Source organism: Bidens hawaiensis, unplaced genomic scaffold (assembly GCF_021521415.1).
Source record: "Bidens hawaiensis isolate Kalapana, Puna unplaced genomic scaffold, B.hawaiensis_p1.1 tig00004283_1, whole genome shotgun sequence".
NCBI lineage: Eukaryota > Viridiplantae > Streptophyta > Magnoliopsida > Asterales > Asteraceae > Bidens > Bidens hawaiensis.
Genome location: NW_027491258.1, coordinates 2,133,423 through 2,150,000, shown reverse-complemented (window position 1 = coordinate 2,150,000; position 16,578 = coordinate 2,133,423). Strand labels below are relative to the sequence as shown.

The window sequence follows — 16,578 nt, the reverse complement described above, 5'->3', positions numbered from 1 at the left end:
AAAAACTTTTACTTCCAATATCAAATCACTCAGTTTTTATAAATTTATGAAGGCCCTTTTTGCTGGTTGTAAGCGGTTAAGATTCCAACAAATGAGGGTGATAGGATCAAAAACCGATTACTCCCAAAATCGATACTTTAGAAAGTCGATTGTAAATGCGTTTTACATTGTTTGAAACTAATATCGGTTTATGGTTTAATTAATCTTTATTTTCTAGTTAGAAACATTGGATACCAAGCCCACCACTAAATTTTGAGTATGAAACTATCAATGTCTAGAAATGATGGGGGACATTAGTGTCTCCTTGGAATCCATAAACCTTAACTAGAAAAAGACTTACATGCATACCATCATTATATTATTATTTTCCTTTTTTCCTTCTTCATCTACTCTCCAACCATTTCACTATCAAGAGATTTGACATTGTGAAAAGATTGTGACATTTTATTTTTAATAAATATTTTGTTAATTTTGAGAAGTGATGGATCACATTAGAAAAAAAAATGGACTATTGGTTTTTATTGGTCCCAAGTATTTCATTTTTGCCGGCGCTGGTCCCAACTATCACTTTAACTGCCAACGGTCCCAACTTTCACACATGTGTCTGCCACCAGTCCACGACTAACCGAGTACTAACTCTGTTATGTTTTAGATGACTTGTCCATCCTACGTGTTAAAAAACCTTGACGTGGCTGCCTGCGTGTATATTAATAACAAAAAACCCAATTTATATGTGTTGATTGGTAGCCTCACCAAACTCTTCGACCGAGACACCCTCACCGTCGCCTCAACTGAACTCGAATCCATCGGCTGTCGAGGGCGATGGTGGAGTCGGCCATGGAAGGCGGCGATGGCGTTGACTGTGGAAGGCGGTGAGATCTGGGTTTGGTTTTGATGGTTAGGTCACGGAGCCTGAGGCCGCCGGAGAATGAGAGAGTTGGTGAATTGACGGAATGGATTTGTGGGTATCGAGATTGAAATGTGACCGGATATTTTTGAAGAGTGGTGGTGGCAGAAGCGACGGTGACAGCAGCGGCAGCGGCGACGGCCATATGGTGAGGGGTGTTTGGGGATGAATAAAATTGGAGTTTGGAAGCATTTTGTGAAGGAGGAGATAATAGGGTGGACACGTAGCTACTGATTCCAGCAGCCGGAGAGCAACGCCGGGAAACGGGGGGCCTGGGACCGGAGACAAAACAGAAAAGAGAAAAGGAAATTGGTTTTTTGTTATTAATATACACGCAGGCAGCCACGTCAAGGTTTTTTAACACGTAGGATGGACACGTCATCTAAAACATAACGGAGTTAGTACTCGGTTAGTCGTGGACTGGTGGCAGACACATGTGTGAAAGTTGGGACCGTTGGCAGTTAAAGTGATAGTTGGGACCAGCGCCGGCAAAAATGAAATACTTGGGACCAATAAAAACCAATAGTCCAAAAAAAATATATGGAAAGTGTTAATATTTATGTAATGTCTATATGTTTATGATAGAATAATTTAACATATATAGTCATGTGATACGTGAATTTTGATTTGTATTTACCATTACTTGCTTAAATCCTAAATATTTGAATTTCATACGCGAATAATAACATGCATGTGATATACACATGAAAAACAATGATACACGGATACACTCATGAATAACAATGCATATGTGAATGATCTATGCATTATATGGCGTTGTATATCACTTTAGCTGAAGTTATTATTTGTAGGAAAAAAGTATGTTACACGAGTAAGAGTAGATACGTTACTCTTAGTTGTGTAACTCATGACTTTACGAGTGATTTGTTTTTAGCAAAACCGTATAGACACAACATAAAAAATGTTAATGTTTGGAAAGACTTTTTATTTTGTTTTTTGGACCATCACCAACTTAAACATAACTTTAAATCACTATGTTACAAAATAAGATGTTTACACAATTTCCAATACCTTATTTCCTTGAAAAAGTACAAGACTTTTATGAAAAGGACTAAAATTTGGTATAAAAGCATCTTTTTCTTCTCATAGGTGAGGTGTTTATCACATTAAACATGTGAGCATGGATTCATTGATCTAAAACATAGTGGTTCATGTTTTTATATATTGACAACAATCTAAATAAATATAATACAAAAAGATAGTAAAATATGGTATGTGAATGAGTGAGTTTAGAACAACTGTACGTTACATAAAATGAAATAAAAGTATACAATAAATGATTTATGATAATTTCAATGATCTCTCATATCTATGCATTTATAGTTCTGAATCAAATTTAGGGATTAATTAACATTTATGTTCATATATTATTGAAAATAGTACACGCCTATCCCTTTTTTTTACAATTATTTTCTTTTGGAATGACAACTTTCTGATGTTTTTAGGTCATGTACTCTTTAAATTGGAGAGCCCCGTTGTCACACTCTAACCAGATTATGTTGTCTTAACTAGGCCACACTGGCTTCAGAATTTAGTTTGGACGTTCACCCGAGAAACCATACCGTCGGATGCCACTTGATAGTGATTGTGTCACCACAAGAGCATAACTCTCTAGCGTAACACATGGTGAGAAGAAAACCCGGGTGAGTTCATGATTCAAACTGACAACCTTGTACAAGTCTTAACTCTAATCATTCATTGCCTTAATTCACAAAATATGACACATACGAGGATTTTAACTTGGGACTTTGCTGAATGACTCGAGATTTGTATAGTCATTGTTAAATGTGCCCCCCAAACATGATCCTGTTACACAAACATCCAAACAGTGATCCAATTAGTTAGGCATACAAACCAACAAACACACAACTGTATGTAGACCAATGTGACGAATCAACTATACATTTTAATTTCAAGAAGAAATCTTTAAACCAAACTGAGAAGGTGTTTGGCTCTTGGCACTCACAAAAGATTAAACTCTTTGTTTGTTCAAGTGGCAGTGGGTCCCGCTCACCCTTTTTTTGGTTGGTTTTAACAAATTCACCTATTATTATTTATTATTCATGAATCCCACACAAAAACAAAACACACACCACTCCTTCCGCCATTTCATACTCTCTTTTTACTCTTTCTTTTACACTCTTCTCTACAACCATCCAATCTTTGATTCGTTTTCTATTCAAACTCTTTTAAAAACCCTCAATTTCATACTCAAATCACTCCATTTTCATATCAATTTCAGGGTTTCAACCGATTCCCCATCTGGGTATTGCTCAAGGTACGATCAAGATTCTGTTTCTTCTTTAAAGTTTTGATTTTTATGCTGTTTTGATTCATGGGTATTTGTTAATTTGTGTTTTTTGATCTGGGTTTCTTGTTTTTTTATCAAACCCTTGTGGGTCTGATCAGTTTTGGATTGGCTGATTGGTTGTTTGTTTCTTGATTGCTGCAGTGGTGTTTAATTTGATTTGATATGTGTATGATTAGGTTTGATTACCTGTGGATCTTGTAACTGTAGTGTTTTTTTAGGTTTTGTGATTATTTGGCTTCTGATTGCTGCATTATGTTATTAATTTTAGTTTTGACTTGTTCTTAGGATCCTTTATTGGTATATTAATTTTTGTATATGATTTATTTAAATCTGTTTGGCATTCATAATCTTGACCCTTAATGTCTATGATTTTTATTAATTTTATGATTTTAATAAGTATTTTATGTTTTTTAATTGTTAATTTACCTGCTTTGCTGATGACAGCATTGTTATTAGATTAATTACATTAAATTTGGGGATTTGTTAATAATATTGAAATCCTTTTTAAGTGTCTATAATCTAAGTTTTTAGCTTCTGAATTATACAATTTAACAAAAGTACAGTCTGAATTACATGGTTTTCCCAAATGTCGTTACGATGCTGATTTTGGTCCACGAGATTTAGGTTAATCTGGAGCTTGTTAACTTATGGTTTGTGGTAATTTAAGGGTGTTCTAGATACTTATACCTATGCGCGTATGAAGTCAAACGTTGAAAGTTATGTTTTTAAATCTTAAATCTTTAGGTCTAATATGTTTTATTTCTTTCTATTTGATTATTCAGACCGAAATGATGCATGAAAAATCAATTCTTGATCCCGGTGAAGAACTGGAAGTGAGTTTTGGCTATAAATGCAACACAACCGAAGGATACGACATCCCCACAGGGAAAAAACATGTGAGAAAAAACAGTTCATTTACTTGCCTATCAGGGGCTGCAATAAGTGCCAACGCAACATTAGCCAACACTAATATTTGCAACGGTTTAATTAGCTCTGAAATCCTTCCATCATTAGACTCTCCAAAATCATTCAGACGAATTCCGTCTTCACCATCATTCACAAAACTAGACTTGTTATCATCTTCTTTCCCGAGCAGCATGTCAAATCTAAGCTGCAGCCCATCCACCCCTGAAAATCTTGAATTTGATTCATTTTTATCAAAACCGTTAAGTGCACCGTCAAGAAACGAAGATTTTCTTAATGCAATTGAAGTACAAGTGGCGGGTGGGGCTGCGGGTGAAGATAGAGTTCAAGCGGTTTGTTCTGAGGAAAACGGTTGGCTTTTTTGTGCAATTTATGACGGATTTAACGGACGTGACGCAGCTGATTTTCTAGCGGGCACGTTTTACGAAACCATTAGGTGTAATCTGAATTCATTAGACATTGAATTTGATTATTTTGTTGGAGATGGTAATAGTAACGCTATGATGCCTAAAAGCCGAGTTCTTGAAAGCTTACAGCGCGCGCTTAATCAAGCTGAAAACGATTTTTTATACATGGTTGAGCAAGAAATGGAGGATAGGCCCGATATTGTGTCGGTGGGCTCGTGTGTTCTTGTTGGGCTTATTCAAGGGAAGGATTTGTATATAATGAATTTAGGAGATAGTCGGGCAGTTTTAGCAACAGATGATGACGAAAAAAACGAGTTTAAAGGATTGAAAGCGGTGCAATTAACCGATAGTCATACGGTTGATAATGAAGTTGAAAGAAACCAAGTTCTCAAAGAACATCCCGATGACCCGAAGACAATTGTGCATGGGAAAGTCAAAGGGAAGTTGAAGGTCACTCGAGCTTTTGGAGTCGGTTATTTGAAAAAGGTAAAATCTTTTATTTTTAACATATATGGTTTCAGAGGGTGTTTGGATTTCTTTTTTAATTCATTTTTTTATGCAGAAAGTTTTGAACGATGCTTTAATGGGTATTCTTCGCGTTCGTAATCTTCTAAGTCCTCCGTATGTTTCTGTACAACCGTCATTATATATGCATGAAATTTCAAGCTCTGATAACTTTGTAATACTCGGGAGTGACGGTTTATTTGATTTCTTCTCAAACGATGAGGCTGTTAAGCTTGTTCATTCCTACATATCTGCAAAACCGTTTGGGGATCCAGCAAAATATCTGTTGGAGCAACTCGTACTTAAAGCCGCTTGTTCTGCAGGTAAATTCATAAGTTTTAATTATATAGACTAAAAACTTTTATACTTTTGACCACAAAACACTCAAAGATAGAAATATGTTTTGTTGGGATGTAAAACTTTTTATGGGTCATGTTACTTTTTTCTTATACGTTAATGAAAGATTGTAAATTCATAACTTTCTTTTATTTTTTGAATGGTCATAAGTTTCTTTATATAAACTAAAAGGACCACAAATTCCTAAAGATTTTAATATGTTTTGTTGGGATGCAAAAGATTTTATGGGCCATGTTACCTTTTTCTTATATGTTAACGAAAGGTTGTAAATTCATAAGTTATTTTATATAAACTGAACTTTTTATAGTTATGACCACACAATACCGAAAGATAAAGATATGCTTTGTTGGGATGTAAAAAGTTTTATGGGTCATATTACTTGTTTCTTATATGTTAATGAATGATTGTAAATCTTGCAGGATTTAGTACCGAAGAGTTGATGAGTGTCCCTGCTGGCAGGCGAAGAAAATACCATGATGATGTAACGGTTATTGTTATAATTCTAGGTACGAATAAGCGCACCTCAAAGGCTTCAACTTGCATATAGTTTGTTCACAATATTGTTTTAGGTGGTAGCTAGTTCCGTACAGTTTTCCATTCGACAATATTATTTTGTACCGTCTAGTCCTTTATTGTTTCGTTATGATATTGATACATTAGAAATATGTTGCTACATTAATCTCTCCTTTTCATTTCTGGTATTTGACTTTTGAAAGTCAAATGTGTTAGTTTAATAAATGGTGTTGGTGAAGCATAATTAAAAGTTGTAAGAACTTTTGATACAAAGAACAAACTTTCTTTGCTTTGGTTGGTGATTAAGCAATTTGAATATATTCTTTCTTTCCTTTTTTATGATCTGATTGTTTTTTAATGATGTTATGCATGCAAAGCATAGATTCTGGAGTATTGAGTTCTTTCTTTCGGTTCTTTTTGTGTGCGCAAAAGCAACCATTCTTTTAGATTGAAATAACTGGAACAGGACCCGCGACTTTAGGTTTAGCATTGATGACCAATCAGGCGCGTTGGTTAATTTTGAGTTGGTTTAAAGTAGAGGTGGCAAAATAGACTGGTTAAATATCTTTCTAAAAAACAACCATTAAGAGTCTATCAATATATAATACAGGAATCAATTCGAGTCCTATTAGGGTACTCGTATAGTTTTAAACTCCGACTTCTTTCTTATGCAATAAAGTTAGTATATTTTATCGTCTTCTACTCTTCCGTAAAGATACCCGCTACATTATATATAACCTTGTGATTGTTGTCTTGTCTATCCTCGAACAAATAAAAAGACTTGCTATACACTAATCAACACGAAAAAAAAAAAGAATACATTTTGAACAAGGATCTAAGGTGGCTGTTCGTGTGGGATATTGCAAATGCTTTACGATTTGTAATGAAACCTAATAGCATAGCTAGCCATAATTTTTTTCATTGTTAGTTGCGGTTGTTATATGTTTGAAACACTATTACTCGAGTATAGGTTTTCTAGTTAAATTCGGACGAGGGTCACCTATTAAAAATATATACTACCAAATCTAATAGAAAGATAATACCATATCTATTAGAAAATACGTAAAAGGGGTTGTTGAGAGATACCTAAGAAGTTACGCGCAGACAATATGTAATATTTATTAAGTATTATTTAAAAGTCATGTTATTCAATTAATATAAAGTTTTAAAAAAAATTGATGTACATATTCAACCCTCAATAATTGAACAATGACTCAAGTATATTTATAAGTATATTTTTGGTAAACAAATTTAATATACATATTACTAACCAAGACTTAGCCATGCATTTAAAAGGTTTTCTAAACATTATTTGATTAGAGAATAATTATTTTCTCTTAATTTTCTCCAGTACAACTTATTAATATTCAGTTAAATAGGATGAGTATCATTACAGAACCCTTAAATTATTTAAGAACTTGAAGGAATCATTGAAAACTAACGTTTTTTATAAAAATTTTTGTATGTTAATGTTATTTAAGTGTAGTTTCATCATTTTGTATATCTATATTTATAATTACAGTTTTGAAAATTAGTTTTTATACATATCTATGTTTTATTTTACACCTATGTAAATTTGTTAATACATAAATTTTACACATATGTAAACTTGTGATTTATATATGTAATAAAATTTTTTAAATTAAATATGATACAACTACTCTTAAATAATGCTAGTATATAAAAAAATTAAAAAAATGTTTGATTGTTTAGAGTTCCTAACAGTTCTTAACTTTTTTGGAGTTCTTAAATAATAGCAACCTCAGTTAAATATTTATAAATACTTTGAATGAAACATATTAGTCACACGCTATACTTTTTTTTAATTAGTTTTGATAAAACTTCAATATTTAAGAACTGGAAAGCTATTTAAAATAAGGAACTCAAACAAGGATGGTAGAAAAACTATTGTTTTCTATTGTTGTGTTTTTGCATTTGATGACAAGAGATGGTAGAAAAACTATTGTGCCCGTTTAGCATCAATGATAATCTATTCATCTTGCTTGTTAATATTATTATAAGACGAAAATGCTAAGTAAATTATATTATTAATACTATATATTATTATAAGACATCTATCTAATAAAAAAAAGAGTGGATTTTTACTAAAATTTCTCATTTACTTCTCACCAAAACTCATATTTTGTAATTTTCTCTTTAATTTTTATTAATTCAACATTAATATAATCACAAATCACGTCGTTTATCTATCAATTCTCTCCCATCATTCTCAGTATCTTTTTCTTCTTCTCTGATACAATACTCTTGAACCTAACAACAACGCCTTTGCCGCTGCCGTTGATCTTTAACCAAGCATTTGTCAGGTATTAATCATCTACATATTCAACATTGGAATTGGAAGTATAATACGAACCCTAACTTTGGTTTACAGATTCCGTTTCACACAATCGTTTTCTGCCTTTAAATCGATACCCTCATCTAACGCTCAGGTACAATTAGGGTTTAGCGCTTTTTGAATAATTGGATTTGATCATGGCTGTATTTCTGTTCTTAAATAATTGTGTGTTTTTACATCCGTTTTGTTTAGCATCGACAGAAAGGGAATTTCAAGTTTGATTTTTACGTTTTTCGATTTGTCTTTTTATTGTTGTTTTGTTGAAATTTGTTAACATTATTATATTTTTTTTTTCAAAACTTTTGCTGGGGCTTTCGAATGCTTTTGTTAATGCACAGGAGGGAAAGAAGGATGATCTAGAAATTGAAAGCATGACGGACTTTGTTTATTTCTTGATGTTTTTATCGCCGAAAAGGGAAATAACTTCTTTGCATCATGTGTAAAATGAACCTTCCTTAAAACAACCATTTGGACCCCAACCCGACCTGAGCCGGAAGTATTTTGGTCACACCCGTTCGGACCAACTCTTTTTTGCAATGAGTATTGATTAGCAAAGTTTTTTATTCAATTTTAGTAGGGTTCTATTCTCTCTAAATTGTTATCATATTTTTGAATCAATATTCTTTGTTTCCAAGGCCGAAAAGGAAAATGAGTGTTGTTTTGTTTACTTCTTGATGTTTATTGCCGAGAAGGAAAATAACTTCTTTGCATTATGTGTAAAATGAATTTGTTAAACTTACTCTGTTAAGTTTTGTGTAACTTAGGAAAATTGCAAGTTTATTAAATTATAAAGAGTAATTGTAGGAACTGGTTGAATGGTAGCACGAAAGCAAAACTGATGGCAAAATGCATGCTTGTGGACATGATGCTCATGTTGCAATGCTTCTTGGTGCTGCTAAAATCTTGAAACAACTGGAGGACGAATTACAGGTAATTTATTAACTAACTAAATTATAAAATATTAATCATCCTGGATTTACGTTCTTGATTAATAAATTGACTTAATTTTTATTAATTTAGGAGACAGTAGTATTGATATTTCAACCAGCCGAAGAAATACGTGAAGGAGCAAAATAGATGATTAAAAAAGGCGTTTTTGAAAATTTAGAGCCTATTTTTGGTATGCATTTGGTTCTCAGCTCTGATTCTGGTGTTGTTGCAATCATGCCGGGCAAATTTCTGGCGAGGTGCAGTTGTTTCAAGGTCGTGATTCATGGATAAGGAGGTGATGCCTCGGTTCCTCAAGATTTTGTCAGTCTAATTTTGGCTGTTTCGGCCAAAATAATCAATTAACAGTTCATGAATTACTCAATAGTATTTTGTATGATTCGATTTTTGATTGTGATGGTGAATACTCATAAATTTTTTTTATTGTTCAAACAGATTCATATAATAGAGGACCCGGACGTGATTTGAATTCTTACGTTCAACATGAAATAGAAATAAGTGGTTTCCCTCTTTGCACAGCATGGCTTGATTGTTCAATAAATGGTGAAGAAAAAAAGTAATTATGTTTTTATATGGAAGATCATCTATTTCTTCTACTATCGACAGCCGAGAAAATCTCTGGCGAGTGAGTGTTTATTGTTTATGGTTTACATACATTTTGATTTGTGATGTGAAATTTGTGTGTGAATGTGTGATTATAGGATTTAGCTTCGGGAAGAGGAGAAACCAGAAAGCCTCATACTTTTAAACCTGGGACTCACTCGCCGAGAAAATCTCTGGCGAGTGAGTGTTTATGGTTTATGGTTTACATACATTTTGATTTGTGATGTGAAATTTGTGTGTGAATGTGTGATTATAGGATTTAGCTTCGGGAAGAGGAGAAACCAGAAAGCCTCATACTTTTAAACCTGGGACTCAGGCGCTTCGTGAAATTAGGCGTTTGCAAAAGACGGTTAATCTTCTCATCATGCCTGCTCTGTTTAGGTACAAGAACATGTTTTGCTTCACCTGTTCCTAAGGTAGGTTAAGTTTGTAACTTTATAATGTTTGACCTAAGTTTTTATATAAATTTTTATTTTTTGTTATAAACATATAAATTTAAAGTATTAAGATGTGAAAGCAATATAAAAACACTTTTGGATCAACGGGTCGTGTTTGGGTTCAAGTGTTTTACATGATTTTCAGTTTCGGGTCGTGTTAGGGGTAGTGTCAAATTTCGGGTTCGTGTCAAGTTGAATGGTTGAACCTGCCAAACCCCAAAACGACCCGTTAAACACCCCTATTTTCGTGTGTGATTTTCTTATTTAATGTTTTTTACTTTATGTTTTTGGGCCTTTGCTATAGAGTTCATAGATTGTGATCTGAAATGAGTTTCACTAATCTGAATTGAAACGTGTAAATATTTCCAAATGTTGATTTTTGTGTTTTCATCAGGTTTTAATTGTTTGAAACTTTTAATTTATGTTCATACTTTTTAGCAATGTGTATAAAGTGAGTACACATATTCTTGATTATTAAGAGTTTTGATCTTTTGAATCTTGACCTTATAAAGTTGTAATCTTCTGGTATGTATATCCTATTAAGAAAGTTGGGGCGTGACGAAAACAGTAAGAACCATCGACGACGGTTTAATGAATATGGGTTCTAAAGGGGCTCTTAAAGATGATTGAAATCAACATAATTGCTCAAATCAAGTAATGGGTATTTCCATTTCTTGTGGTGGTTCTATGCTTCATTGCAGGTGTGCATGTTTTACAGTTTTGCGTGTAGTATATGTAAACATGCTCAAAATGACTGAAATCGAGGGGAAAACAATACAGGAAACGCGACGTAGATGCAAGTGAAACCAATAGAAGTGTAAATTATCGTATTGGTTTCATTAATAGTATGGAGATAAAACATTTCAAAGTTTGGTTTTTAGTCTTTAATGTATTGTTTTGAACAAAGAAATAAAAAAATAAGCTTGATTGTTTAATTTTCTTTTAACGATGATCATTTGTTGTTTCTTAAGAGTTTTTTTCTTGTGACATAACCCGTGAAAGTTGGGTTGAAGTAAACAGATTGTCGTATGGTTCATCAGAATGCATCTATGTAATTCAGTTTTCTGGTTAATGGAATTGGTAGATTTCCTTTTACAAATGCTAAAATAATTTAAGTAATGTAATAAAAGCTTTAGGTTCACCTTAAGTTAGAGAATATATATGAAAGTTTATGGTCAGTCGACATACTTTATGGAATGAAAGCTTCAAGTTCACCTGTAGTTATTAAGTTAGAAAGAAGATATTTTGTCTTTGCTTTATGTTTTGCAATGACTGAAGTTATTAAGTTAGAAAGAAGATATTTTGTCTTTGCTTTATGTTTTGCAATGACTATAAACTAGACACTGATAGTAATAAATACAACACCAAATGTTATATACATATTTAAGTTAATTTGTTAAGGTTAATTTCATTTTTAAAATTTCATAAAAATTACATTTGTTAATATTTTTTAAAAATTATTTTTTCAACCCGTGTGTCACACGGGCATATAGACTAGTATATAATTAAACGAATAAAAAATGTGGAGCATTGTCCCCCCCCCCCCCCCCTCCTACATCTATGCTTTCAAATTAATTTAAAACAATATTAAAGTTTATTATTTTAAATATTAGTTTAGGAAAATGGAATATTTAATTGTTTATGTAAAAAGGTGTTTAAAAGTGGGATTTTAAACATGTAAAATATTGGATATACTATCTATGATAATTCATATAACTTTTGTAACTAATTTATAAAGTTAATACGATATGGTCAAGTTATTCTATAAAGGGGTTAAAAAATGAGAAGGGTGAGAAGGATTATCACCCATTGGATCAAAACTCAAACAAAATCAATGGTTCAAAAAGTGGCGGTGGCAATTTTGTAATATTAGAGACAATCAAGGGTTTTCTCCTACATCCCAAATAAGAATACAAACGGTTTTCTCCCATTGTCTTCTCAACTTCTCTTCACTAATTTTCATCTTTTCCTCTGAACACAAAACCCTAGCATCTCCATTCTGATAATTGAATATCAAATAACCTCCATCTCGAATCAATGGCGACATCTCCATCAGCGGCAATCGTATCTCCGACTGAACCACTGTCATCGGCGGCGACAATACAGATTTCGTTACTTGAAGAACAACCTACTAATACTAAAAAGAGAAAGGCAACAAGCAAATACGTTCTGAAGAAGCGAAAAGAAACTTCAAATGAAGGTACATTTTAGGTTTTATTTTTCATTGTGTTTAATGTGTCTTATTGTGACATACAACATCATTTGTGAGAGTTTGTTGAGGTTATTATGTCGTTTGTGTGGTTAGGCTGTTGTGTTATTGTGTCATATTAGATTATTTGTGTGAGAGTTTGTTGAGATTATTGTGTTGTTTGTGTAGTTAGGCTGTTGTGCTATTGTGTCATATTTGAATATTTGTGTTGAAAGTTTGCTGAGAGGCTGTTGTATTATTGTGTCATATTTGATTATTTGTGTTGAGAGTTTGTTGAGAGGTTGTTGTGTTATTGTGTCATATTAGATTATTTGTGCGAGTGTTTGTTGACAGGCTGTTGTGTTATTGTGTCATATTAGATTATGTTTGTTGAGAGTTTGTTGAGATTATTGTGCCGTTTTTGCGGTTAGGCTGTTGTGTTATTGTGTCATATTTGATTATTTGTGCAAGTGTTTGTTGACATTATTGTGCCGTTTGTGAGCTTAGAATGTTGTGTTATTGTGTCAATTACCTGTTTTGCTTTTCTTGTAGGTAATGATTTGATGATTCCTATTCAAGTTTTCTGTAACCAAAAAGTATCAAAGTCACACAAAGAGAAAGAACCAACAAGTGTTAACAAGAAGAAGGAAGAAATTCAAAGTAACAGAGAACCGGAAAACAAAAAGAGGAAGTTAGTAGCGGCCGTTGTTCCAAAATAGAAACAAGAACCAAAATACTTCCCATTTACACATCAGAAGTTAAACATGAGGTGTTCGTCATCAAACCTTACAGATTTCATTGATAATTTGAACAATAATCAGAGAAATGCAGTAATTGAGATGGAGTTTGGTGAAACATTGTCAATTAATACACATAGAGTCCCTACTGCTTTTGCTTATTGGATCCTTGAAAATTATGATCCAGTAACAAACTCGGTGTTTGATGGAGTACTTCGTTTCAATATAACGAATACGTCGATCAATGAAGTTTTTGGAATACCAAATGGTGGCGTGAAGGTACAAACAAGGAGAAAACCAAACAAAAAGGATCCTGTTGTAGAAGAATGGAGGAGTCAGTTTGGTGATAGCATACCGAGCAAGATATTTGTAAGCTATTTCAGTGATAAAATGAAGGACATAAAAGACTCTGGAAGGATGTTCAAGCTTAACTTTTTGGTTATGTTTTTCACTGTAATGGGGGAGACGATGATGAGCAATACTGTCAATCAAAGGTTTTTGACATCGGTAACGAAAAACACTAACATAAGAAGCTTGAATTGGTGTGACTACATTATAGAATGTCTCAAAGAAACAAGGAAATGATGGACCGGTGATGTTGACGCATTTTACAATGGCCCGATGTTGTTACTCACGGTAAAATAATCAATATATATTACACCATGGAAGTTACATAGTATTCTGATTATTGTTAACAGATTATATATATCTATCAGCGATAGAAACTTTCCGCCAAGAAAAAATGGGTTAAAGATTCTAAAATACTTGAAAAGATTGACTACACTACATTAGTGGAGTTTGAGGAAAACTATCTTATAAACAAAGGGAAAGACACAATGAAGAAGAAGGTTGAAGAATCGAAAAAGTCATTAAAAGTTTTTAAAAAACAAAATCAAAGTGATATCCCAGCTAATATTCGAGGTATTTAACTTAACATGCTATGTCTTATTATATTTTGTTTCATTCACTATAGTGTAACATGATTTATTTACTACTAAGATCATTGTACAAAATGCGATTTGTATTAGAAACAGAGTCAGATGAAGATGAGTCCGATGACGATGACACAATGGAAACAGATGAAGATGAGTCCGATGAAGATGACACAATGAAAACAGAGTCTGGAAAATATAACACAATGGAAACAGAGTCTGGTAAAGATGAATCCCTGGAGACAGAGGAGGTATGATAATTAATCATATTCACATTTTCTTTATGTTTAAATTTGTAATTAATAAAAAAATTGTCTTTGTTTTTAAAGATTTTGACTAACATGTTAAAGAAAGAGCTCAAACAATTTGATGAACATGGGAAGAAAATTGAGTTTTTGTTACAAAAGGGAATTAATCATTTTCCACAAGGTACGCTGATCAGACAACAAAAAGATGAATGAGAACTTTTGATAAAGAAGTTTCACAAAAGCGACCAAGATGAAGGTATGCAAGCTAACGTGGGTGTGGAAAACAGAAATGCCATAGACAGTACACCATTTGAAGTTAGTGGATCACAAATGTTGGAGATTGATCAGATGGAACTACAAGCCATTTCATTAATTAAAAAGAGAAACCTCGTTAACTCTTTTGAGCCCCCAAGTTTTGACTTGCATTTATCTCAACCAACACCACCAACTCCAGAATCAGAGGTGGCAGCAACAAAAAACACAATGAATAATGAAGCTGGAAAAGAAAAGGGTGCACAACCCATGGTTGAAGAAGGGTGGGAAAAAAGTAAGAACCATGTAGATGATGTCAAAAAATCGTCTAAAGGTACATATGTATTGTGTCATAAAAAGTGTATTTTTTCATAATATACTAATTGTGTCATATATTAACTGGATTTCAGAAACCATGAGTTTTGAAGCTGGAAAGAAAAAAAACTGAAGACATGGCTGCTGAGAAAACAAAGTCGATATTAAAAATGTATATCAAGACAAAAGAAAAGGTTGTAGCACACATTGTTGAAGAAGGGGAAACACATAAAAAGAAAAATGTGGATGAGGTAAAACAATTTAGTCAAGGTACGTACACATATATTGTGTCATAAAGTCTGTTGTGTCATAATCTATTGTGTTATATTTTGATTGTGTCATATTTTAACTTGTTAAAGGCATGATGAGTATTGAAGCTGAAAAGAAAGAGAAGGGAGACATGGTTGAGAAAGGGGAAACACAGAAAAAGAAAAAAGTGGATGAGGTTAAACAAACGGGTCAAGGTACGTACGCATATATTGTGTCATAAAGTCTGTTGTGTCATAATCTACCGTGTTATGTTTTGATTGTGTCATATTTTAACTTGTTAAAGGCATGATGAGTATTGAATCTGGAAAGAAAAAGAAGGGAGACATGGTTGAGAAAGGGGAAACACAAAAAAAGAAAAAAATGGATGAGGTTAAACAAACGGGTCAAGGTACATACGCATATATTGTGTCATAAAGTCTATTCTGTCATAATCTATTGTGTTATATTTTGATTGTGTCATATTTTAACTTGTTAAAGGCATGATGAGTATTGAAGCTGGAATGAAAAAGAAGGAAGACACGGTTGAAAAAGTGGAAACGCAAAAAAGGAAAAATGTGGATGAGGTTAAACAAACGGGTTAAGGTACGTACACATATATTGTGTCATAAAGTCTGTTGTGTCATAACCTATTGTGTTATATTTTGATTGTGTCATATTTTAACTTGTTAAAGGCATGATGAGTATTGAAGCTGAAAAGAAAGAGAAGGGAGACATGGTTGAGAAAGGGGAAACACAGAAAAAGAAAAAAGTGGATGAGGTTAAACAAACGGGTCAAGGTACGTACGCATATATTGTGTCATAAAGTCTGTTGTGTCATAATCTACCGTGTTATGTTTTGATTGTGTCATATTTTAACTTGTTAAAGGCATGATGAGTATTGAATCTGGAAAGAAAAAGAAAGGAGACATGGTTGAGAAAGGGGAAACACAAAAAAAGAAAAAAGTGGATGAGGTTAAACAAACGGGTCAAGGTACGTACGCATATATTGTGTCATAAAGTCTATTCTGCCATAATCTATTGTGTTATATTTTGATTGTGTCATATTTTAACTTGTTAAAGGCATGATGAGTATTGAAGCTGGAATGAAAAAGAAGGAAGACACGGTTGAAAAAGTGGAAACGCAAAAAAGGAAAAATGTGGATGAGGTTAAACGAACGGGTCAAGGTACGTACACATATATTGTGTCATAAAGTCTGTTGTGTCATAACCTATTGTGTTATATTTTTATTGTGTCATATTTTAACTTGTTAAAGGCATGATGAGTATTGAAGCAGAAAAGAAAGAGAAGGGAGACATGGTTGAGAAAGGGGAAACATAGAAAAAGAAAAAAGTGGATGATGTTAAACAA

At 33.0% G+C, this 16,578-nt stretch overlaps 2 protein-coding genes and 1 long non-coding RNA gene across 4 annotated transcripts in view; all 3 read left to right on the top strand.

The window, feature by feature from the left end:
* Positions 1 to 312, top strand: part of LOC143626165 (uncharacterized) — a 6,053-nt gene extending 5,741 nt beyond the window's left edge. Inside the window, exon 8 of the mRNA XM_077096322.1 lies at positions 1 to 312. This exon is cut by the window's left edge and continues 153 nt beyond it. The gene's annotated coding sequence lies outside the window, so the exon portion shown is untranslated.
* Positions 313 to 3,028: 2,716 nt separating this feature from the next.
* On the top strand, positions 3,029 to 6,507 carry LOC143626248 (putative protein phosphatase 2C 40). Its single transcript, XM_077096398.1, has 4 exons — positions 3,029 to 3,206; positions 4,022 to 5,056; positions 5,133 to 5,397; positions 5,851 to 6,507. The coding sequence occupies exons 2-4, from the start codon at positions 4,028 to 4,030 to the stop codon at positions 5,976 to 5,978; spliced, it is 1,422 nt and encodes a 473-aa protein (XP_076952513.1). The 5' UTR covers positions 3,029 to 3,206; positions 4,022 to 4,027; the 3' UTR covers positions 5,979 to 6,507.
* Positions 6,508 to 9,088: 2,581 nt separating this feature from the next.
* On the top strand, positions 9,089 to 10,008 carry LOC143626164 (uncharacterized). Of its 2 annotated transcripts, none has more exons than XR_013152388.1 (3): positions 9,089 to 9,525; positions 9,684 to 9,873; positions 9,957 to 10,008. It is a non-coding gene; the product is annotated as an uncharacterized LOC143626164 (long non-coding RNA). The 2 variants fall into 2 exon arrangements; XR_013152389.1 differs by having other exon boundaries at positions 9,089 to 9,230; positions 9,321 to 9,525; positions 9,684 to 10,007.
* Positions 10,009 to 16,578: the final 6,570 nt, after the last annotated feature.

What these genes read in the sequence shown, in the direction of transcription:
- LOC143626248 (XM_077096398.1), top strand. Translation starts at nt 4,028, where the DNA reads ATGATGCATGAAAAATCAATTCTTGATCCCGGTGAAGAACTGGAAGTG. An exon ending in GAGTCGGTTATTTGAAAAAG is followed by an intron (nt 5,057 to 5,132) that starts GTAAAATCTTTT and finishes TTTTTTATGCAG; the next exon opens with AAAGTTTTGAACGATGCTTT. An exon ending in TAAAGCCGCTTGTTCTGCAG is followed by an intron (nt 5,398 to 5,850) that starts GTAAATTCATAA and finishes TAAATCTTGCAG; the next exon opens with GATTTAGTACCGAAGAGTTG.